Consider the following 26,287-nt stretch of genomic DNA (forward strand, 5'->3'; position numbering starts at 1 on the left):
CAGCAAAAAAACCCTCTGACAACATGAAAAAACAGAACAATTCAACACCTCCAAGGGATAACAATGGGGCTACAATAGTGAATGCCAATCAAAAGGAAACTGTTGAAATGACAGAAATGGAATTCAAAATATGGATGGCAAATAAGATGAATGGAATTGAAGAGAAAGTTGAAAACCAACAAAAAGAAGCCAAAAAGAGAATGACAAAATATCAGTGGAAAAGCTGCTAAAGAGCCAGACAAAATAAGAAAGGATATAACAGAACTTTAAGAAATGAAACAGTCATCTAAGGAATTTCAAAACACAGCCAAAAGCTTCAATAACAGACTAAACCAAGGAGAAAAGAGAATCTCAGAACTTGACAAGGCTCTCCAGCTAACAGTCATTCAAAGAGGCAAAGAAGAGAATACAAAAGAATGAACAATCACTTAGAGAAATATGGGATTATGCAAAGCTAACGTATGAAGTATATGTATCCCTGAGGGAAAAAAAGACAGAACAAAAAACATGGAAAACCTATTAGAGGGAATTATTGAGGAAAACATCCTGGTATCACCAGAGATTCAGACATCCAGATATAAGATGGTCATTGAACACCAAGAAGATTCATAGCAAATAGGACATCTTCAAGACATGTAATAATCAACCAACCAAAGTCAAAATGAAGGAGAAAATTCTGCAAGCATCAAGACAAAAGAAACAAGTAACCTAGAAAAGAAAACCTATAGAGTAACTTCAGACTTCTCAGCGGAGACCTTATAAGGCAGAAGGGACTGGAGCCCCATCTTCAGTCTTCTTAAATGGAACAACTGCCAGCCTATAATTTTATATCCTGCAAGACTAAGTTTCATAATTGACAGAAAAATAAAGACTTTTCCAGAAAAGCAAACACCAAGGAAATTTGTCACAACCAGACCTGCCCTACAGGAAATACTCAGAATAGTATTATACATGGATGTGTACAATAGATAACCACCAGTGTGAAATCAACCCAAAGCTAAAGCTCACAACTCATATAAAACATTCACACAAGAGGGAAAACAAAGCAGTCATTGAATCAGAAAATAAATTTTTTAAAAACTGAACTTAAATGGGACTATAGAATAAATGTAAGTAACAGGAATTTACAGAACATTCTACCAGCAAACTACTAAATATACATTTCCTCATCAGCATATGGGACATTCTCCAAGACTGACCATATCTTAGGCCACAAAACATGTCTCAACAAATCAAAAAAATTCAAATCATACCATGTATCTTCTCAGACCACAGTGAAATAAAACTATTAATAGAAATCAATACCAACAGAAACACTTAAAACTATTCAAAGTCATGAAAATTACACAAGGCCTATAACAAAAAGAAAGATCATTCACAATCTATTGTCCCATCTCAAGGAACTAGAAAAGGGAGAGCAAACCAAACCCAAAGCCAGTAGAATAAAATAAATAACCATGCTCAGAGCAGAACTAAATGAATGGAAAACAAAACAAAACAAAAATTACAAAGAATCTATGAAAAAAAAGTTGGTTCTTTGAAAAGATAAATAAACTCAATAGACCTCTTACTAGATTAATCAGGAATTGAAGGAAAAGGACCCAAAAAGCTCAATCAGAAATGAAAAAAAAGATATTACAACTTATACCACAGAAATACGAAATATCATCCATGAAAACTACAAAAATCCCTATGCACATAAACTAGAAAACCTAGAGAAAATAGACAAATTCCTGGAAACACATAACCTTTCAAGGCTCAATCAGGAAGAAATAGAACTCCTGAACAGACCAAAAATGAGCAGGGAGATAGAAGCAGTAACAAAAACATCTCCCAACAAATAAAAGCCACAGACCAGATGGATTCACAGACAAATTCTATCAGACCTATGAAGAACAGCTGATACCCATACTACAGAAATGATTCCATAACATCAAGAAGGAAGGAATCCTTTCTGACTCATTCTATGCAGCCAATATCAACTTGATACCAAAGCCAGGAAAGGACACACACAAAAAAAGAAAACTATAGACCACTATCTTTTATGGATATAAATGCAAAAATCCTCAATAAAATACTAGCAAACCAAATTCAACAGTATATAAAAAAAAATAATCCACCATGACTAAGTGGGCTTCATCTCAGAGATATAAGAATGGTTCAACATATGTAAATCAATAAATGTGATTCACCCCATAAACAGAAGCAAAAACAAAGATCATGCAATCATCTCAACAGATGCAGAACAACCATTCAGCAAAATCCAGTACCCCTTTATGATAAAAAAAAAAAAACTCCAACAAACTAGACATAGAAGGAACATATCTCAAAATTATAAAAGCCATATATGACAAACCCACAGCCAACATCATACTAAATGGGGGAAAGTTGAAATCATTTCCACTAAGAACTGGAACAAGACAAGGGTGCCCACTGTCCCCACTTCTATTCAACATAGTGCTGAAAGTCCTAGCCAGGGCAGTCATGCAAGAGAAAGAAATAAAGGGTATCCAAATTGAGAAAGAGGAGGTCAAACTATCACTTTTCACTGAGGATATGATCTTGTATCTAGAAAATCCCAAAGACTCTACCCAGAGACTCCTGGAATTGATAAATAAATTCAGCAAAGTCTCAGAATACAAAATCAATGTACACAAATCAGTACCATTTCTATATACCAATAACAGTCAAGCTGAGAGTCAAATAAAAAACCCAGTACCATTCATAATACCTACAAGGAAAATAAAATATTTAGCAATATACTTAACCAAGGAGGTGAAAGTTCTCTACAAGAAGAACTATGAATCACTGATGACAAATATGGCAGATGACAAAAACAGATCGAAAAACATCTCATTCTCACAGATTGGAAGATCCATCACTGTTAAAATGTCTATACTGCCCAAAGTGATTTACAGATTCAACATAATCCCCATCCTAATACTGTAATTTTCATAGATCTAGAAAAAATAATTCTTCACTTCATCCAGAACCAAAAAAGAGCCCAGATAGCCAAAGCAATCTTAAGCAAAAAGAACAGATTTAGAGGTATCACATTACCAGACATCAAGCTATATTATAAGGCTATGGTAACTGGTAACCAAAACAGGTATTGGTATAAAAATAGAGACACAAACCAATGGAACAGAACCTAGATATAAAACCATCTAGCTACAACCACCTGATCTTCAACAAAGCAGACAACAATATATACGGGGGAAATAAAGCCCTGATCAATAAATGGTGCTGAAAGAATTGGATAGCCACATGCAGAAGAATGAAGAAGGACCCTTATCTCTCAACATTTACAAAAATTAATTCACAATGGGTAAAAGACGTAAATTTAAGGCATGAAACCATAAAAATTCTAGAAGAAAATGTAGGGAAAAAACCCTTCTAGATATCAGCCTGGGCAAAGAATTTATGACTAAAACCCCAAAGGCAATTACAGCAACAAGAAAAATAAATAAATAGGACTTCAGGCCAGGCGTGGTGGCTCACGCCTGTAATCCTAACACTCTGGGAGGCCAAGGCGGGTGGATTGCTCGAGGTCAGGAGTTCGAAACCAGCCTGAGCAAGAGGGAGACCCCGTCTCTACTATAAATAGAAAGAAATTAATTGGCCAACTAATATATAGAGAAAAAATTAGCCGGGCATGGTGGCACATGCCTGTAGTCCCAGCTACTCAGGAGGCTGAGGCAGGAGGATTGCCTGAGCCCAGGAGTTTGAGGTTGCTGTGAGCTAGGCTGAGGTCACCGCACTCACTCTAGCCTGGGCAACAAAGCGAGACTCTGTCTCAAAAAAAAAAAAAAAAAAATAGGACTTCATTAAATTAAAAGCTTCTGCATAGCAAAAGAAATAATTAACAGAGCAAACAGCCTACAGAATGGGAGAAAATATTTCAAAACTATATATCCAGTAAAGGGCTAATATCTAGAATCCACAAAATTCCAACAAATCAGCAAGAAAAGAACAAACAACACTATTAAAAGGTGGGCAAAAGATATGAACTGAAATTTTTCAAAAGAAGATAATAAAATGGCCAAGAATCATATGAAAAAATGTTGAACATCACTCATCATCAGGGAAATGAAAATTAAAACACAATGAGATATCACCTTATCCCTGTCAGAGTCAAGCCAAAAATGAAATCGAAGATGCAACACCTTTCACAATAACATCAAAGAAAATTAAATATTTAGGAATACATTTAACTAAGGAAGAGTGACAGCTATATAGGCAGAACTGTGAAAAACTGAGAAGAGAAATTATAGAGGATGTAAACAGATGGAAAACCCTACCATGCTCATGGATTGGCAGAATCAATATTGTTAAAATATCCATACTACGTAAAGTGACCTACAGAATCAATGCAACCCCTATCAAAATGCCATCACCATTTTTGTAGGTCTAGAAAAAATAATTCTACACTTTAGGTGGAACTAGAAAAGACCTTGTTTAGCCAAAGCAATCTTAAGCAAAAAGAACAAAAGGGGAGGTGGGTCTACCGGACTTCAAGCTATACTACCAGACTATAGTAACCAAAACAGCATAGTACTGCACAAGAACAGAGATATAAGACTGAGAACCCAGATATAAAACCAATCTCATATTGTCCTCTAATCTTTGATAAAGCAAACAAAACTATACACTGGGGAAGAGAATCTCTCTGTATTCAATAAATGGTGTTGTAAAATTGGATAACCAAATGCAGAAGACTGAAACTGGATCCATACCTCTCACCTCTCACAAAAATCAACTCATGATGGATAGATAAGAGACTTAAACCTAAGAGGTGAAACCTTATAATTATGGAAGAAAATGTTGGGAAAACTCTTACAGACATCGGCCTAGACAAAGAATTTATGAAGAAGACTCCAAAGGCAATCACAGCAACAACAAAAATAAATAAACAGTATCTGATTAAATTTTTAAAAAGCTTCCGCACAGCCAAGGAAACTACCACAAGAGCAAACAGAAAACCTATAGAATGGGAGAAAATATTCACATGCTATACATCCCTTAAAAGGCTGATAACTAGAATCTATATAGAACTCAGGAAAATCAGCAAGAAAAAAAATCAAACAACCCCATTAAATAGTGGGCAAAGAACATGAACAAACTTTTCAAGGTAAGACAGACTAATGGCCAACAAACGTATGAAAAAATGCTCAATATCTCTAATAATCAAGGAAATGCAAATCAAAACCACAATGAGATATCACTTAACTCCAGTGAGAATGGCTTTTATCAAAAAGTCCCAAAACAATTAATGTTGGCATGGATACGGATAGATGGGAACACTCCTACACTGCTGGTGGGACTGAAAACTAGTACAACCTCTACGGAAAGTAATATGGAGATACCTCAAAGAGCTAAAAACGTAGAACTACCATTTAATCCAGCAATCCCATTACTGGGCATCTAGCCAAAGGAAAAAAAGACATTTTATAAAAAAGACATCTGTACTAGAATGTTTACAGCAGCACAATTCACAATTGCAAATATGTGGAAACAACCTAAGTATCCATCAATACATGAGTGGATTAATAAAATGTGGTATATGTATACCATGGAGTACTACTCAGCCACAAAAAAGAATGGTGATCTAGCACCTCTTGTATTATTCTGGATACAGCTGGAGCCCATTCTACAAAGTGAAGTATCATAAGAATGGAAAAAAAGTACCACATGTACTAACCATCAAATTGGTCAACTGATCAATACTTATGAGCACATAGTAGTAACATTAATAGGCTGTCAGTCAGGTGGGAGCACAGAGAAGGGGATGGGTTTATTCACACCTATATTTGCACCATCTGGGGATGGACACGCTTGAAGCTCTGACTCAGGTGGGGCAAAAACAATATATGTCTTTGCCTAAACATTTGTATGTCTTAACCTAAATATTTGTACTCTCGTAATACACTAAAATAATTAAAAAAAAAAAAAACATACAGGTCAGGAGTCGTGGCTCATGTCTATAATCCTAGCACTCTGGGAGGCTGAGGCGGGAGGATCGCTCAAGGTCAGGCGTTCGAAACCAGTCTGAGCAAGAGTAGGACCCCATCCCTACTAAAAATAGAAACAAATTAAGTGGCCAGCTAAAAATATAGAAAAAATTAGCTTGGCATGGTGACACATGCCTGTAGTCCCAGCTACTTAGGAGGCTAATGCAGAAGGATTGCTTGAGCCCAGGAGTTTGAAGTTGCTGTGAGTGAGGCTGATGCCACGGCACTCTAACTCGGGCAACAGAGTGAGACTCTATCTCAAAAACAAAAAAACAAAACAAAAAAAAAAAACCTATATACATACCATTCTTATTTGTGTCCAGACTATTAAATGCCAGTCTCATTTTTTTCTCGTGGTCTTGAAGGTACCGCAAAAATTCTCCAAAATCTAATTTTGAATCAGCGTTGGTATCTCCGGCCCTAAAAATTACCTATAAGAATGAAGAAACTCATTACAGAGATACAGCATAAGTAAAGCCTCTATATCATGCTAACATTTGCATGTTTCACTCATACTAATTATTACTTCCATAAGCTTCCACTATCCCAGTTTTTCAGTCACAGCTACAAGGCTAAGTATATTAAGCAATGTTTAAAATTTGTGCAATAGTAAAAAGCCACCATGTCATTCCAAATAATTATGAATCTTAATAGTAAGTGTTTACCTGATGTAAACAATGAATGCCAAGTACTTCAAGAGAATAAAGATACTAAGATACATAGCCTTTGCCATCAGGAACCTCACAATCTGTTAACAAATGAAATAAAATATGGATAAATATTATCCATAAATAAAATGTGGAATTCAAGTATGTCTCTCAGCTTAATTAATGGTTTGAGACCTATCCTTGTAAAGTATAAATCTCACTGGGCCTTATGCTTTTTAAATAAAAAAATTAATAATAATTTTTAAATGCACATCATATATATTTCCAGCAAACTCCTACCTCATAGGCCATGTCTTGTTCAGCTTTCTAACATCAATACCTGCATACAGTGTGGCATAAATAGGCCCTTAATAAATATTTATTGAATTGAAAAATAAATGCAGTAAGCCAGGTACTGGACGAGGTGCTAAGGATTAAAAGGCAAGAAGATACAGTCTCTGTCCTGAAGGAATATACAGACTTGTAGAAACCACTCACATAACCAAAGACAATCTGTTAGGTGACATAATGGGAATATATTCAAGGTACAGACTTAGGGGGATTCGGGAGAGTCTTCACAGAGGAAAAGTGCTTGAGCTGAGACTTGCAGAGAAAAATAGGCACTAGCTGGAAAGATAAATGAAAGGAGATATTCTAAGAATATGTGACAGTATTTTCAAGGAGGCAGAATAGATGTTAATTGGAAAAACATAATAATAATAGTGATAACAGCTAATACTCATGGAGCACTTCTAAGCGCTTTATATGTATAAACTTATTTATCCTTCATAACAACACTAAATGGTTCCAATTTGCTAAGGACAAAAAGCAAGGGAGAAAAGTAAGAGATAAGACAGGCAGGGGAGAGATCATGAGGGGACTTACATGCCACAAAAAGGATTTCAACTTAATTCTGCAGGTGTTTCCCAATGAGTGGGATACATATGGTGTGAACATGGAAATAAACAACACTAAATCACAGTGTGAGAAAATTATTCCTGTTCCAATTTTCTTTCAGTCCTCCTGAGTGCATCATAGAGAACATCTCAATGTGCTAATAAGCCTCAGAAATTGCCAAAATTTTACAGAAAAAAACCAAAGTATAAGCCTTAGGCTCACCTTCATCAGACAATACAGATAATCCCTGACATACAATTTCTCAAGTTTATAATTGATTTCTTGGGGTATTAAGTGCATTTTGACTTAAAATATTTTTGGTTTATGATGAGTTTATTAGGACATGACCCTATCATAAGTCAAGGAACATCTATATAGTATTTAGCCAGAATTTAATAATAGAAACTTGTTTTCAACTTATTTATTTTGTGCTGACTTGTAATCTACTAGTTTTCCATTTATGGAAGTGATATAAAGTTTTATTTTTAAATAAATTTTTGAAAGTGACATCAGCAAGATGGCAGAACAGGAAATAGGAAATCTCAGGCTCCATTGCTCCCCAAAGAGAGTTCAATTAGCAACTATCCACAGGCCAGACCATCTTTTTAAAAACTCCAATACTTGCCAACAAACCTGAGATACCCGTATGGTCCAGAAAACTGAATTAGAAGTAAGAAGAATGGTCTCACATTGACCATACTGCCCTGCCCCTCCCCTCCCTTAAGTCAACACCAGACAAAGAGAATTCCCTGGGTTCACGGTCTCTACAGGGGAAAAGAGAACCAAAAGCAGTCATTTGGTTTCCCTAGCATTCTGAAATTCTTCTCAGGAAGCCCTTTCTAGTCTCACCTCATGGGGACCACTGGGGGAAATGGCATGACTCGGCCATGAGAGCTAGGGAGAAACAAAGAGAAGAGAGAGGTCTTGGTGACCAGCATGCAGATCTTTGTGGTACCTTTGTGTTTCTGCCAGCTGTGGCACCCAATCAGAGATACAAGCAAACTTTGTAGGCCCACCCACTAAGCTGAGCCGATCACCTTCAGAAGCACGGTAGGAAATTCAACCTATCTTGAATCCCTAGATGCCTAATCTCCAGGTCCAGCCTCAAAGCCCATTCAGTGACACTGCCCAGGCAGGGAGACACCCACCTCCACCCATTTCAGAGAAACAAAGGGGCAAGACCAGCTTGACCAGGTAACTCAAACAGTGCCTCAACCCAACCAAAACTCCAACCCACAGCTCCACACTGACAGAGAGGTAATTTACAATCACACTTTTCTAAGAAGTATAGCCTATGATCCCACCTGTCACAAGCAGCAACTTCACGTAAACTTGGAGCACAGATCCCAAAGAGCAAAACTGCCCATCCACAGAATACATCCTATGACTGGCCTGGCCAGAAGCCATCACAGTCCTGCCTGATAGCAGAGCCCAGCCAGTCATTTCCCACTTGATATCAGAACAAAGGCAGCATCCCAGCCAACCAGAGAACCCACCATAAGCTCTGCCTGCCCAGGATCATCACCAGCTGGTCCATCCAGAATCACAGGCTACACTAATATAAAGGTCTATCTGTGCCAAAAAACAACTATAAAGATAAAAAGAGGGGGTTGTCTTGCAAACATGCAGACAACAAGGCAAGAACACAAGGATTACAAAGAATCAGGGAATCATAACACCTTCAAAACAAACTAATAAAGCACCAATAATAAACTCTAAAGAAGTGGAAATCTATACAATGACTGGCAAACAATTCAGAATAATCTTCTTAAAGATGATTAGTGAATAAGAATATACAAAAATAAAATTTAATGAAATTTAGAAAACAATATGCAAACAAAGTAAGAAGTTTGAGAAAGAAATAGAAACATTAAATAGAACCAAACAGAAATCCTAGGAACCAAATAGAAATATAATGACTCAATTGAAAAATTCAATATAAAGTATCAACAACAGGCCAGGTGCAATGGCTCAAGCCTGTAATCCTAGCACTTTGGGAGGTTGTGGCAGGAGGATTGGTTGAGGCCAGGAGTTGACCAGCCTGGGCAATATAGCAAGATCCCATCTCTACAAAAAGTAGGAAAAAAAATCAGCCAGGCATTATGGCACATGCCTGTAGTCCCAGCTACTCAAAGACTAACACGGGAGGATTGCTTGAGCCCAGGAGTTAGAAGCTGCAGTAAGCTATGAAGATGCCACTGTACTCTAGCCTGGGCAACAGAGCAAGACCCTATCTCAAAGAAGAGGTAAACAATAGAACAGAAAGCATCGACTACAGACTCAATCAAATCAGAAGAAAAAAATCAGTGAGCTAGAAGACAGAACATTTGAAATTATCCAGTCAGAGGAGTCAAAGACAAAAGAATAAAAAAGAATAAAGAAAGCCTATAGGAATTATGGGTCATCAAAAGACCAAATCTGCATATAAACAGGAGGTGCAGAAGGAGAAGGGCAAGAAAGCTTATTTAAAGATACCATGGCTGAAGATTTCCCAATCTGGGGATAGATGCCAACATCTAGGTATAGGAAGGACAGAGATGTCCAATCAAATTCAACCCAAAAAGACATTCACTAAGACACATATCAAACTATCAAAATGCAAAGATAAAGAAAACATTATGAGAGCAGAAAGAGATAAAAAAACACATCAAATACAAAGTAGTACCACTATGACTATCAGCAGATTTCTTAGCAGAAACCCTGCAGGCCAGGATAGAGTGGGATGATATATTCCAAGCACTAAAGGAAAACCAAAAGAAATTAATTATCTAACACGAATTCACTACAAGGTTCAGTTTGATGGTATCTGAGATGGAAATGAAATTTATTATATAGTGTTTGTTTGGAAGAATGTAACTTTGAATCCAGGTCCCAATGAGATTAAAAGCTATTGTTTTGTGTCAAAGGAAGAACTTCTGGGGAAAAAATAGCAGCCAGTGGTGAAATTAAGACAATGTCATGGTTTAAAATTATTATTTTTTTTTTTTTTTTGAGACAGAGTCTCACTTCGTTGCCCAGGCTAGAGTGAGTGCGGTGACCTCAGCCTAGCTCACAGAAACCTCAAACTTCTGGGCTCAAGCAATCCTTCTGCCTCAGCCTCCCGAGTAGCTGGGACTACAGGCATGCGCCACCATGCCCGGCTAATTTTTTCTATATATATTAGTTGGCCAATTAATTTCTTTCTATTTACAGTAGAGACGGGGTCTCCCTCTTGCTCAGGCTGGTTTCGAACTTCTGAGCTCAAACGATCCGCCCGCCTCGGCCTCCCAGAGAGCTAAGATTACAGGCATGAGCCACCGCGCCTGGCCGGTTTAAAATTATTGTAGGAACTTTTCTCTTTAAATGGTAGGATAACGTAAATCATTTGAATCATTTTGTTGATCATGAGAAAATACAAAGAATGTGAATGTGGAGATGATTATTGAAAAATTTCTCTGCTTAGTAAACTCAGGATAATTTTTTTGTTTTAAATTTGGTGCCCTATTAGGAGAACTCTCATATGATATATTGATACTTTACAACTTGTGTTAAAAATACAACTAACTTATAATTTTGTATCACAACCTTATATATATGCTCTGTTTGTGAAGGATATTTGTGAGTAATTATTGTAAAATGAGAGAGAAAAAATAAAACTTAATTTAACTTGTCAAAGAAAGAAAGAACAAGATAAAAACTTTCCCAGACAAACATAAAGCTAAGCGGGTTAATTTCCATGAGATCTACCATATAGGAATTGCTAAAGGGAGTTCTTTAAACTGAAACAAAAGGCCACTAATTAATAATATGGGGGGCGGAGCAAGATGGCGGACGAATAACACCGCCAGACAGACTGTCTCTGCAGAAAAGACAGATTCTAGCAGAAATTAGAGGAAAGAAGCAAGAAGACGAGCATACAGCGGACAAGGGCCAGAAGGAGGGGTACCTGAGACCCCGGGAGACTCCACGGGAGGAGGTTGTGGAGGAGAACTGGAGGCTGAGACCACCGGAGCAGCCCGGAGACCAGCGGCAAGGGTAGGTGGATTTGCTGTTTCCCCTCCCCTGCATCTGGGACTGCTGGTGGGCTCCCCAGCGGGTGGAGAGACCTGCGGACGCCAGCGCAGAGACTGCCGCCGCCAGCCAGCAGTGAGCCTGTAGCAGACGTGGCACCAGGTTCCCAACTTCCTCCGGGCACCTCCGTGTAAACAGACCCGAGCCGACCTGCAGGCGCCATATTGCCTCCTCCTCCCCTCCGCCTACCCTACCCGCAACTGCCCAGAGAGACAATACAGCCACCAGCCAGAGGCACCTCCAGGGAACGGGACCTTCCCGTTTGGGACCTTACACCTGACTCAGGGGAACTCAGACTGTGAGCTCCCTACCCGCCCGCCCTCCCAGGTGCTGCTGGCACAGTGTTCCCAAGAGAACAGTGCCGACTCAGAGGCTGAGAGACATAGACCCAGCTTGGGCTCTCTGTGGGTGAACTGGGACCGGAAATCCTCTCCCTGGTGGGGATACAGTTTGAACTCTGGAACCCAGAGGTCGGACCTGCAGACCAGATACCCTGCACCGAGGGCTAGCATTGCCCGGGGCACAGAAGGGTTATACCTGAACGGCCTACTGAGGTGTGTGTGCCTCCAGGGGCGGATCGGCGTCCTAAAGGGCAACCCTCCTCCCAGGAGGAGGCCATGGGCCCAACCCAGGTGGCGTTCCTGTGCAGGGAACCTCCCCACCGACATCACAATCCGAGGAGGCCTGGTGGCTTGTGGTCTGGCCTGCTGGCAGAGGCCCAGGAGTAGCTGCGGACTTCGGGAGGGTGGAAAGAAGCGAGGCCCGCTCCACACTGCGGGTCTCAGACAGCCCCACCCCCACACCCAGACTTTCTGGCTGAGCAGGACCATTCCAGCCCCACCCTGACAGCTTTCCCTGGAAGCAGAGAACAGAACTTTGACCCCTGCTAACGGCCTGAGGGCAGGCTTACCCAACCCAGCTCCGCCCAGAACAAGAGCAGATAACGAGACACAAAATCAACAGTATAGCCTGTTCCTCCAAGCAAACGCCACCTACTGACAGGGAGGGCATCTTGCACAGCCTTTCCAAAGAGGGTCATTATATAATGGTGAAGGGCACAGTCCAACAAGAAGAGATAACAATTTTAAATATATATGCACCCAACTTAGGTGCACCCAGTTTCATAAAGCAAACCTTACTGGAGCTAAGCAAATGGATTAATAGGAACTCCATAATCGCCAGAGACTTCAACACCCCACTGACGGCACGAGACAGATCCTCCAAACAGAAAATTAATAAAGAAATAATGGACTTAAACAAAACTCTAGAACAATTGGGTCTGACTGACATTTACAGAACATTCTACCCAAAATCCACTGAATATACGTTCTTCACATCAACTCACGGGACATTCTCTAAGACTGACCATATCCTAGGACACAAAGAAAATCTCAAGAAATTTAAAAAAATAGAAATCATACCATGTACCTTCTCAGATCACAGTGGAATAAAAGTAGAGATCAACCCTAACAGAAACTCACATTTCTACACAAAAACGTGGAAATTAAACAACCTCCTACTAAATGATTACTTCATAAATGAAGAAATCAAGATGGAAATAAAAAAATTCTATGAAGAAAACGACAATGGAGAGACAAGTTATCAACTCCTCTGGGACACAGCTAAAGCAGTTCTGACAGCAAAGTTTATCTCCATAAATGCCTATAACCAAAAGACAAGAAGATCACAAATAGACAATCTAATGAAACGACTCAAAGAGCTGGAAAAAGAAGAACAGACCAACCCCAAACCCAGCAGAAGAAGTGAAATCAACAACATCAAATCAGAACTAAACGAAATTGAAAACAGGGAAGCTATTCAGGAGATTAATAAAACAAAAAGTTGGTTCTTTGAAAAAATAAACAAAATTGACACACCATTGGCTAAGCTAACGAAAAGCAGAAAAGAGAAATCTCTAATAAGCTCCATCAGGAATAAAAAAGGAGATATCACAACTGATCCCAAAGAGATACAAGATACAATTTATGAATACTACAAAAATCTTTATGCACACAAACTAGAAAATGTGGAGGAAATGGACAAATTTCTAGAAACACACAGCCTCCCTAGGCTCAACCAGGAAGAAATAGATTCTCTGAACACACCAATCTCAACAGCTGAAATAGAAACAGCAATTAAAAATCTCCCTAAAAAGAAAAGTCCCGGTCCAGATGGCTTCACACCTGAATTTTACCACACTTACAAAGAAGAACTAGTACCTATCTTGCAGAAACTATTCCACAACATCGAGAAGAACGGAAACCTCCCCGACAGCTTGTATGAAGCGAATATTACTCTGATACCAAAACCAGGAAAGGATGCAACAAAAAAAGAAAACTACAGACCAATATCCCTAATGAATATAGATGCAAAAATTTTCAACAAAATCTTAGCTAACCGAATCCAGACACTTATCAAAAAAATAATCCACCACGACCAAGTGGGCTTCATCCCAGGGATGCAGGGATGGTTCAACATACGTAAATCTATAAATGCAATTCACTACATAAACAGAAGCAAAAACAAAGACCACATGATTCTTTCAATAGATGCAGAAAAAGCTTTTGACAAAATTCAACACCCTTTCATGACACGAACACTTAAGAAAATAGGCATAGAAGGGACATACCTAAAAATGATACAAGCCATATATGACAGACCCATAGCCAACATCATACTGAATGGGGAAAAATTCAAAGCATTCCCACTTACAACTGGAACCAGACAAGGCTGCCCACTATCTCCACTTCTGTTCAACATAGTACTGGAAGTCTTGGCTACAGCAATCAGACAGGAAAATGGAATCAAAGGTATCCAAATAGGGGCAGAAGAGATCAAACTTTCACTGTTTGCTGATGATATGATATCGTATCTAGAAAACCCCAAAGATTCAACCAAGAAACTCCTGGAACTGATCAATGAATTTAGTAAAGTCTCAGGATACAAAATCAATACACAGAAATCAGAGGCACTCATATACACCAACAACAATCTAATTGAGAACCAAATCAAAGACTCAATTCCCTTCACAATAGCAACAAAGAAATTAAAGTACCTAGGAATATACTTAACCAAGGACGTAAAAGACCTCTACAGGGAGAACTATGAAACACTTAGGAAGGAAATAGCAGAGGATGTAAACAGATGGAAATCCATACCATGCTCATGGGGATCGGCAGACTCAACATCATCAAAATGTCTATACTACCCAAACTGATCTACAGATTCAATGCAATACCTATTAAAATCCCATCAGCATTCTTCACAGATATAGAAAAAATAATTTTACACTTCGTATGGAACCAAAGAAGACCCCGAATATCAAGAGCAATTCTAGGCAACAAAAACAAAATGGGAGGCATTAATATGCCAGATATCAAACTATACTACAAAGCTGTAGTAATTAAATCACTATGGTATTGGCACAAAAATAGGAATATTGACCAGTGGAACAGATGTGAGAATCCTGATATAAAACCATCCTCATATAGCCATCTAATCTTTCACAAAGCAGACAAAAACATATGCTGGGGAAAAGAATCCCTTTTCAATAAATGGTGCTGGGTAAACTAGATAGCCACCTGTATAAGGCTAAAACAGGACCCACACATTTCACCTCTCACAAAAACCAACTCATGCTGGATAACAGACTTAAACCTAAGATATGAAACTATTAGAACTCTAGAGGAAAAAGTTGGAAACACTCTCCTAGACATCGGCCTGGGCAAAGAGTTTATGAAGAAGTCCCCAAAGGCAATCACAGCAGCAACAAAAATAAATAAATGGGACATGATCAAACTACAAAGCTTCTGCACAGCCAAAGAAATAGTCATGAAAGTAAACAGACAACCTACAGAATGGGAGAAAATTTTTGCAACCTATGCATCCGATAAGGGACTGATAACTAGAATATACTTAGAACTCACGAAAATCAGGAAGAAAAAATCAAATAATCCCATTAAAAAGTGGGCAAAGGACTTGAACAGAAACTTTTCTAAAGAAGACAGAAGAATGGCCAACAACATATGAAAAAATGCTCATCATCTCTAATCATCAGAGAAATGCAAATCAAAACCACAATGAGATATCACTTAACCCCAGTGAGAATGGCCTTTATCAAAAAATCTCCAAACAATAAATGCTGGCGTGGTTGCGGAGAGAGAGGAACACTCCTACACTGCTGGTGGGACTGCAAACTAGTTCAACCTCTGTGGAAAGCAATATGGAGATACCTTAAAGCGATACAAGTGAATCTACCATTTGATCCAGCAATCCCATTGCTGGGCATCTACCCAAATGATCCAATGACACTCTACAAAAAAGACACCTGCACTCGAATGTTTATATCAGCACAATTCATAATTGCAAGGCTGTGGAAACAGCCCAAGTGCCCATCAATCCAAGAATGGATTAATAAAATGTGGTATATGTATACCATGGAGTACTATTCAGCTCTAAGAAACAATGGTGATATAGCACATCTTATATTTTCCTGGATAGAGCTGGAACCCATACTACTAAGTGAAGTATCCTAAGAATGGAAAAAGAAGCACCACATATACTCACCAGCAAACTGGTATTAACTGAGTAGCACCTAAGTGGACACATAGGTACTACAGTAATAGGGTATTGGGCAGGTGGGAGGGGGAGGGGGGCGGGTATATACATACATAGTGAGTGAGATGTGCACCATCTGGGGGATGGTCATGATGGAGACTCAGACTTTTGGGGGAGGGGGGGAAATGGGCATTTATTGAAACCTTAAAATCTGTACCCCCATAATATGCCGAAATAAAAAAATAAAAAAAATAATATGAAACATATCAAAGCATAAAACCCATTGGTGTAAGTAAAATAGAGCCATATTCAGAGTACTCTAAGATTGTAATAATAACAAGTAAAGCAATTTTATCCTTAGTGCAAGAGCAGAAGACAAAACTACTAATAACAAGGGTAGCTACAATAAATTTTCAAGGAATACACATTATAAATTATGTAAATTGTGACATTAAAAACATAAAATGTAGGGTGGAATAAAAGTACAGAGTTGCTATATGCAATTAAAGTTAAGTTGATCCACTTAAAATAGGCTATTATAAGTAGAAGAACACCTTGTACTATGGAAGCCTCATGATAACCACAAAGCAAACATCTTTAGTAGAACAAAAATGGAAATGATTCAAAGCATACTGTTACAAAAAACCATGAAATCACAAAGAAGGACTGCAAGAGGAAGAAACAGAGTATCCACAAAACAAATACAAAACAAGTAACAAAAGGTACTTATAAGTCCTTACCTATCAACAATTACCTTGAATATAAATGGATTAAATTCTCCAATAAAAATATACAGAGTAACTAAATGAATTTTTTTAAAAATCCAGACCTAACAATATATTGCCTACAAGAGACACACCTCACTTTTAAGGACATATACAAACTGTAATTATTTTGGAAACCAAAAGAGAACAGGGATAACTATACTTATTTCATACAAAACAGACTTTAAGTCAAAGACTATAAAAGGAGACAAAAAAGGATATTATATAATGATAAATGGGTCAATTCATCAAGAGGATATAACAACTGTAAATATGTATGCACCCAACATTGGAGCACCTAAATATGTAAAACAAATATTGAAGGACCTGAAGAGAGAAACAGATCACAATACAATAATACTAGAGGACTTCAAAATCCTAGTTTCAACAAGGGATAGATCATCTAGACAGAAAATTAATAATGAAACATTGGGTGTGAATAACACTTTTGATCAAATGTACTTAACAGACATATACAGAACCTTTCATTCAACAGCAACAGAATTCATATTCTTCTCAAGGGCACATGGAACATTTTCCAGTATAGTTCACATATTAGGGGACAAAACAAGCCTGCCTTAGCAAATTTAAGAATGAAATAATACCAAGTATCTTTCCTAACATGATACTATGAAATTAGAAATTAATAAAAGGAGGAATTTCTGAAAATTCAGATATGTAGAAATTAAACAACATTCCCCTGAGCAACCAATGGGTCAATGAATAAATTAAAAAGGAAATTTAAAGATATTTTGAGAGAAATGAAAATGAAAACATGACATACCAAAACTCATAAGATACAGAGAAGCAATTCTAAAAGGAAAGTTTACATCAGTAAATGCCTATATTAAAAAAACAGAAAAATCTCAGACAATGTAATGTTATACTTAAAGGAACTAGAAAAAGAAGAAAAAACGAATCCCAAAGTTAGCAGAAGAAAGGAAATGATAAAAATCATAGTATAAATAAATGAAATCAAGAGTAGAAAAACAATAAACAAAACTAATAGCTGGGTTTTTTTAATATAGCAAAATTGAAAAACCTTTAGCTATACTAACTAAAAAGAGAGAAAGAGAAGATTCAAATAACTGATATCAGAAATGGGCCGGGTGTGGTGGCTCATGCATGTAATTCTAGACTCTGGGAGGCCGAGGCGGGCGGATTGCTCGAGGTCAGGAGTTCGAAACCAGCCTGAGCAAGAGCAAGACCCATCTCTACTATAAATAGAAAGAAATTAATTGGCCAACTAATATATATATAGAAAAAAGTAGCCAGGCTTGATGGTGCATGCCTGTAGTCCCAGCTACTCGGGAGGCTGAGGCAGCAGGATTGCTTGAGCCCAGGAGTTTGAGGTTTCTGTGAGCTAGGCTGACACCACAGCACTCACTCTAGCCTAGGAAACAAAGCAAGACTCTGTCTCAAATAAATAAATAAATAATATCAGAAATGAAAAAAGAGACATTATAAATTGATACCATACAAATACAACGGATTGTAAGAGAATTCTATAAACAATGATATGCCAACAACCTGGATAACCTAGAAGAATGGATTAATTCCTAGACACATCCAACCTACCAAGACTGAATCATGAAGAAACAGAAATTCAAAACAGATCAATAGTAAGTAAGGAGAATAAATCAGTAATAAAAAGTCTCTCATCAAAGAAAAGCCCAGGATCTGAAGGCTTCACTGTTGAGTCCTACCAAAATGTTTAAAAAATAATAAATACAATTTAAAACATTTTAAAAAGAACAAGTTCTCCCATTCTACTAAGTATCCCAAGAATGGAAAAATAAGTACCAAATGTACTCACCAGCAAATTGATTTCACTGATCAACACCTAAGTGGACCTATGGCAATAACATTTATCGGGTGTCGGGCAGATGGGACAGGGGAGGAAGGGATGGGTACATACATACATAATGAGTGTGATGAGTACTATCTGGGGGATGGACACACTTGAAGCTCTGACTCGAGGGGGAAGGGGGAAAGGCAACACATGTAACCTAAACATTTGTACCCCCATAATATGCTGAAATTAAAAAAAGAAAGAAAAAAGAACAAGTTCTCAAATTCTTCCAAAAAGTAAAATAGGAGAAAATACTTCCAAACTCTTTTTACAAGGCCAGTATTACCCTGATACCAAAGCCAGACAACATTAAAAGGAAATAAAATTACAGGCCAATATCCTTGATAAACAGAGGTGCAAAAATACTTAAGAAAATACTAGCAAACCAAATTCAATAACACATTAAAAGGATCATCTACCATGATCAAGTGGTATTTATCCCTAGGAGGCAAGGATGGTTCAATACACACAAATCAATAAATGTGAAACATCACATTAACAGAATGAAAGACAAAAACCATATGATCATCTCATTAGACAGAGAGAAAAAATTTGACAAAACTCAACATCCTTTCATTATAAAACCTCTCATCAAATTAGGTATATAAGGAGTATACTTCAACACAGTAACAGCTATATATGAGAATCCCACAGCTACCGTGTTTCCCCGAAAATAAGACCTACCCATAAAATAAGCCCTAGCAAGATTTCTAAGCATTTGCGCAATATAAGCCCTACCCAGAAAATAAGACCTAGTGATGGGCGTGGCTATGCAGCATATCTGCACAACTCATGCATTTCATCTTGGAATGGTAAAGAAGACGAACAGCCTTTCTCATCTGCCCCATGAGAGCTCTACTGCTTGACATGAGAGATTGAGGCCAATAGTTCTAATGGAAATAGAGTCACAAGAAATTCAGGATGGAATTCGAGGTTTGGAGAGTTACGATGTTCCAGAAGAAAACGACTTAACTATATTTGAATAAATGTAGATTGTTGTACCGTACTTAAAAAAAAAATAACACATTCCCTGAAAATAAGCCCTAGGGTGTCTTCTTGAGGAAAAATAAATATAAGACCCTGTCTTATTTTTGGGGAAACACGGTAGATTTATAGTCAACAGTGAAAAATTGAAAGCATTTCCTCTAAGATCTGGAATAAAACAAGAATGCCCACTCTCACCAACTCTGTTCAACTGTACTGGAAGTCCTAGCCAGAGAAATTAGGCAAGAGAAAGAAAGAAAAATTAGCTAGGTGTAGTAGTGCATGCCTGTAGTCCCAGCTACTCAGGAGGCTGAGGCAGGATTGCTTGAGCCCAGGAGTTCAAGGCTGCACTGAGCTATGATCACACCACTGCACTCCAGCCTGGGCAACAGAGTGAAACCCAATCTCCAAAAAAAATAATAATAATAAAAACAGAAAATAGAAATCAATAGAAGGAAAATTTACAAATAGGTGGAAGTTAAATAACATACTCTTGCACAACCAAAGGGTCAAGGAAAAATCAAAGAAAAATTAGAAAATATCTTTAGACAAGTGAAAACAACATATGCAGACTGGAGAGAAGGGAGAAGATGGTGAACTAGAAGCAGTTCATACACTCAGCTCTCAAGAAGAGGATCAAAAGTTGCAGCAGATGCCTACCTATTGATGGCTCTTCTTCAAAAGAACATTATAAAACTCCAGAGAAGCAATGGGGGCATTCAGAGTGAAGGAGAAGGTGATGGGGTAATTCATTCAGCAAGATCAAAAGGTAACTACGGGGGTGGGGGGCGCGGGAGCATCCACATGTGGGGAAAATCAGAAGGACAGAATCCAGGAACTCCATGCTTAGCCTGCAGGCACTGATCCAGGAGCTACTTGGAGTCTTTGTAGACACACTGCATTGGAGAGCAGGCACAGCAGGCATTTGGGGACTACAGATCCCAGGTTGCTACAACTGACGCCATTGTGAGCTCTCAGCTACAAGGCACCAGGTCTGTACAGGGCTTGGCTTTGCAACATCAGCCTTCACATACTCCAGCCAGGCTGGGGAGGGAGCAGGAAGAGCAGATGCTCCCTGGTGTGGTACCCTATGACTAGGTATGGAGCCAGATCAAATGCAGGATCTGAGAAGAGGGGGCGCCTGAGGCACCACAGGCACCACCTGAGAAGCCTTATGGCAATGGCCTCAATAGGACTGGAACGGGGGAAAACCCCAGTCTCCTGGCAACTCCAGATCACAGCCTCACCCGTTGCAACCCTCACGCTGCCACCCACCTGGCATGACTCCACCACCATGATTCCTATGCCACCAGAGTTGCCTCCTTGAGGTTCCATCACTGTCCCTGGGACCACAGAATCACCCCAAGGTCCAACAATCTCCCAGGAACCCCCAGCTGCAAACTGACATTATACCCAGACCTAGTTCAAGCAAACACCCACAGTGTGGACACCCATACCACTGCCTAGATAGCCTCACCCAGCTGCCACTCTCACATCCGCAGGGAGATCCCAGGCACAGCAATCGCCCACAATGCCAGCCTCCATGAAGAGGTCCCACCCAGCCCCAACTCAAACTTCCAACAACAATGTGGGGAACATCCCACTACACTGCACAAAGATCATCCAGCACCAGCTTGAACTGTGACAATCACAAGGGAAAGGGGCAATACAAACAGCTGCACTATAGGCACTCAGTGCACCCACCCCTCCCAGGCTAGATCAACGTTCCAGAAAAGGACACAAAAGTGCCATCTAGGGACATCCACTTCTTCTCACTAAATAGGACAGTTCCCAACAAAGGAAAACAGGTGCCCTATAAACCTATCAGCCATGAGCTAAGAGAAAAGGATTCAGATGAGAAGAGACCAATAAAAGACCTCCGGCAACATGAAAAAACAGAACAGTTTGACACCCCTAAGGCATCATAGAGCCATCAAGTAGTCGACCCTGAACAGAAGGAAATTAGTGAAATGTCAGAAATGGAATTCAGAATCTGGATGGCAAATAAGATGAATGGAATTGAAGAGAAAGCTGAAAACCAACAAAAAGAGACCAAAAAAAAATTTTTTTCAGGAAATCAATTAAAAAATGAAAAAGTCACTAAATAGCTAGACAACATAGGAAAGGCTACAATAGAACTTATATAAATGAAAGAGTCATTTAGAGAATTTCAAAATATGGCAGAAAGCTACAACAGGGTAAACCAAGCAGAAGAAAGAATCTCAGAACTTGAAGACAAAGCTCTCAAGCTAACAGTCATTCAAAGATGCAGAAAAGAGAATAAAGAAGACTGAACAATCAATCACTCAGAGAAATATGGAACTATGCAAAGCAAACTAATATACAAATTATAGTTATCACCAAGAGAGAAAAAAAAAGAGCAAAAAGCAAGGAAAACCTATTCCAGGGAATTATCGAAAAAACTTCCTTGATATCACCAGAGATTCACACATCCAGATACAAGATGATCATCGAACACCAGGAAGATTCATCATCTTTGGACATCTCCAAGACACACAGTAATCAACCTGGCCAAGATCAAAACAAAGGAGGAAATGCTACAAGCAGTAAGACGAAAGCAACAACTAACCTACAAAAGAAAACCCATCAGCCTAACTGTAGACTTCTCAGTGGAAACCTTACAAGCCAGAAGGGATTGGGAACCCATCTTTGGTCTTCCTAAAAAGAATGAGAACTTTCTACTTGCTTGCTATTTTAAGATTTCTACTAAAAAAAAAAAAAAAAAAAAAAAAATAGGGAGGGGGCCAGGTGCAGTGGCTCATGCCTATAGTCCCAGACCTTTGGGAGGCCAAGGTGGGAGAATTGCTTGAAGCCAGGAGTTCCAGACCAGCCTGGGAAACACAGCAAGACCTCATCTCTAAAAAAAAAAAAACAAATTCAAAAGTTAGCCAGGCCTGGTGGCAAGCACCTATAGTCCTAGCTACTAAGGAGGATGAGGTGGGAGGATCACTTGAGCCTGTAAGTCCAAAGGTGCAGTGAGCTATAATTGTACCACTGCACTACAGCCTAAGTGACAGAGACCCTGTCTCAAAATATAAATAAATAAGGAGGGGCATGACCAAAAACCTGACCCAAATTTGATTCAAATAAGGTGACTTTCAAAAGTGAGGGAAGAGGTCAGATGTTCTGACCTCTCGCCTTTAAAACAAACGCCTGTCTGTCTTGTCTGCAAAACCTGGCTGTAAATTGAAAGCAAATCTCCTTCCTGTGTCTGGGCCCATGGCTAAATAAATAGGGCTCCGGATGATTTGGACTTCTAACAACAACAAAAGCTCACTGATAGAAAACTAAAACCAGTAGGAGTAATATCTGAAGACTGTTTAGCATTGATGGAGGTGAAATAAAACAATTTTTCTCTTCATATGCTGAACCTTCCATCTAAATAGTTTTATTAATAAAATAAGACCACTTTAGAGTAGGAAAGCATTCCTAATTTAAGCAAAGTTCTGAAACACTCAGCTGAAGTGTAAACCATGGATCGAGGTCTGACTCCCTCTAGACTTTTGATGTGGACATCAAAAAAGAGCAGTTCTGTGGCATTCATCTGTGCCTGTCCTCTGGAGGAGACCCTGAAGCACTCCCCTGGGCAGAGAACCTCCTGAGAAAAGAAACAGTCCTTTACTTCTGCTCGAAAGGCTAACATAGCCCCTGACATTCTGTGCTGGTTCAGTAAATGTTGAATTAGTCACCAGAAGCACTGAGCATCTCCCAAAAGCCCAGAAGGTTTTTGTTGCTGTGGAAAGTGAATATTTTAAGAAGGCTGAGAACACGTCGCTGGGGCACATTATTCTGCGTTTTCGAGGCACACAGAGAATCTCACCCTTACTCCATGTGCCTCTGAAATAAGCTCTGAAAAAGGCAAGTTTGACTTCACCCAAAATCTCTTCATACTCACATTGCCACATTCTGGTCGCTCACCTTCTCCGAGTCCGGGCCAAAGGAGGAGCTCCAGTTTTTCAGCCCCTCCTTCAGCTCAACGATGTCCACCACGCCGTCCCCATTGCGGTCCAGGTCTTCGAAGAGGATCCCATAGCGTAAGTAGTCATCTTCATCCTGGCAGGCCGCCGCGGGCAGCACGAAGCCCCGCAGCCAGCGCAGCATGGCCCGTCTGGTGCCAGCCCACGATGGCGAGGTTCACTTGGCCCTGAGCTAGGGCCTCCCGCCACCCCGCCGGCACCGTGCCACTTGCCGCCGCCTCCTCGACGCTCAGGCCGCGCAAGGTGGCCAGGCTGCGCCGTCCGCACAGCTTCAGCAACTGCCTGGCAAAGAGGCCGCGGTTCGGAGCCCGCGCGGGCGACAGCACCAGCGCCCGTGGGCTCCCCGCCGCGGGAAGAATGGTCAGCGGAACCTCAGGAGCGGCCCCTCGAGGGACTCTCACCCAGGCGCCAAGCGAGAGCCTTCGGGCTCCGGAAGTCGGAAGCTGAGGCGCCTGACGTAGCCACGTTACGGTATGGAGGGGCGGTCGACTGGAGAGCTGAGGGAAGTTTGGGGAAGGGAAGGGCATTCCCTAGGTGGCGTCGAAAGAGCATTGCCGGGTGGAAGGACGTCTGGAATTTCCCGGCACATGGCACAATCTCGGTGTCTGAGAAGTGACCGAAGGAAGTCATTGCAGCGAGCAGTAGTAGTGAGGCGTGGAGGCGTGAGTTGCCCGGAAGTACTTCCCTGACGTCGGCATGTAGTTCCCTGGTTGCCACCTCTCCTCCCAGGAAAGACCAGCACGTAGGGATCCGGACCCCGTGACCCTGCAGGAGGGATCTGAAGAGGAGAGTCCTTCCCAGGAGCCTCTGCCCTTGTCTCTCTCTTTCCCCTCCCTCGCCAGCGAGCCCATGTTGTTCCCAAGAACCCAGCTCCTCTTCCTCACCTCCTGCTTCCTCCTAAAGCCACTGCAGTCTCATTTCTGCCACCACCACCTGCATTAGCGAAATTCTTTGTCACGAAATACAAAGGACACTTTAAAATTCTTGATTTATTTAATCCAGGACCCATTTATTAATAGATAGTGCTGACCAAGCCTTCCATCCTGAAACACCTTTTCCTTTGTCTTCTGGGACAGCACATGTTTCTGCCATGTCTTGACCTCTCCTAGCTCCTTTGTGTGCCTAAGATCTTCTAAAGTTGAGGCTCTGGAGAATTGCGGTGGATGGGGCTTGAAGGATTATGTAGAAAACCAGTTCTGTAACTTATTGCACTGAAACTTTATGTCCTCAATTTCTGGTCACATCTTTTGAAAACCAGCAGCACAGTATAATGACAGGCCCAGACCAGTGTTTTTAAATGAATTATTGTTTCTTGTACAATCCTAAGTCTTAGACAACAGAGTAAAATTCACTTATTTCTAAAATAACATATATTTTATAATGTTACTTATTTCATATATATCTTTTTGTACCAGACATTTTGCTAAGTGCTAAAGATATAAAAATAGAGAATATTAAACCTGCTGTCATAGAAGGTTACCATCTAGTGTGCTCTAGGTTTTTAAACAAATAAAATTCAACTTACGCACTATAATAAAAATGTGACAAAATATAATAAAATATGTATTGTTTAATTTAATTAAGTTTGCAAACTAATAATAAAACATAAAGCTGTTAATAAACCTTTTAGAAAATACTGTAAGTGCTAGGCATTTATAATTATAAGACTTTTTTCTTTAAAAGACAATTAACTGTCAAAAGCAAATATAATAATACATTGTGGTGCTTATGACATGTATAGATAAAATGTATGACATAATATTAAAAAGGATGGAAGGAGGGACGTGGAAGTATATAGTTAAAAGGTTTTTGCATTATATGTGAAGTCGTATACATTTTTAAAATATGTGCTGTAAACCCTAGAGCAACCATTGAAAAAAACATGGAGTTGTAGCTAATAAACCAATAGAAGAGATAAAATGGAATATTAAAAAATACTGAATTAATCCAAAAGAGTAAAAAAAAGAAATAGTCGGTATAAACAAAACAAATAAGATGTTAGATTTACAGTCAACCATGTAGATAACATTAAACATAATGTTCTAATATATGTAACTTAAACATTTTTACCCCTGTAATATGCTGAAATAAAAATTTAAAAATTAAAATTAAAAATAATGTTCTAAACATCCTAATTAAAAGGCAGAACAAGTAAGACTCAATTATATGTTTTTTTATAAAAATAAAATATAAAGACACATAGTTTAAAAATAAAGAAATAGAAAAAGAAATACTATGTAAACACTAATCATGAGTGGTTATGTGAATATCAGACAAGACTTCAAGATAAGAAAGACATAATGTTAGAAGAGTTGATTCATCAAGATGACATAACAATCATAATGTGTATGTACCTAATAACAAAGCTCTAAAATACATGAAGCAAAAACTGATAAACTGCAAAAAGAAATAGATAAATCCACAATTAGAGTCAGAGATGTCAATAACCTTACAGCAATTGATAAAATAAGGAAACAAAAAGTCAGTAAAAGTGTAGAAGACTTCAATAATAAGACCACCTAATTGA

At 39.3% G+C, this 26,287-nt stretch overlaps 1 protein-coding gene across 1 annotated transcript in view; it reads right to left on the reverse strand.

Moving 5' to 3' along the window:
- The window catches only part of LOC105864053 (mitochondrial adenyl nucleotide antiporter SLC25A24-like), an 87,024-nt gene extending 61,928 nt beyond the window's left edge, over nt 1-25,096 (reverse strand). The window contains exons 1-2 of the mRNA XM_012751704.3: nt 23,702-25,096; nt 6,316-6,442 (exon numbers count right to left, since the gene is read on the reverse strand). Coding sequence (XP_012607158.1) covers nt 6,316-6,442; nt 23,702-23,884 — 310 coding nt within the window. The 5' untranslated portion in view covers nt 23,885-25,096. The remainder of the gene's footprint in view (nt 1-6,315; nt 6,443-23,701) is intronic.
- Nucleotides 25,097-26,287: the final 1,191 nt, after the last annotated feature.

Source organism: Microcebus murinus, chromosome 2, assembly GCF_040939455.1.
Source record: "Microcebus murinus isolate Inina chromosome 2, M.murinus_Inina_mat1.0, whole genome shotgun sequence".
NCBI lineage: Eukaryota > Metazoa > Chordata > Mammalia > Primates > Cheirogaleidae > Microcebus > Microcebus murinus.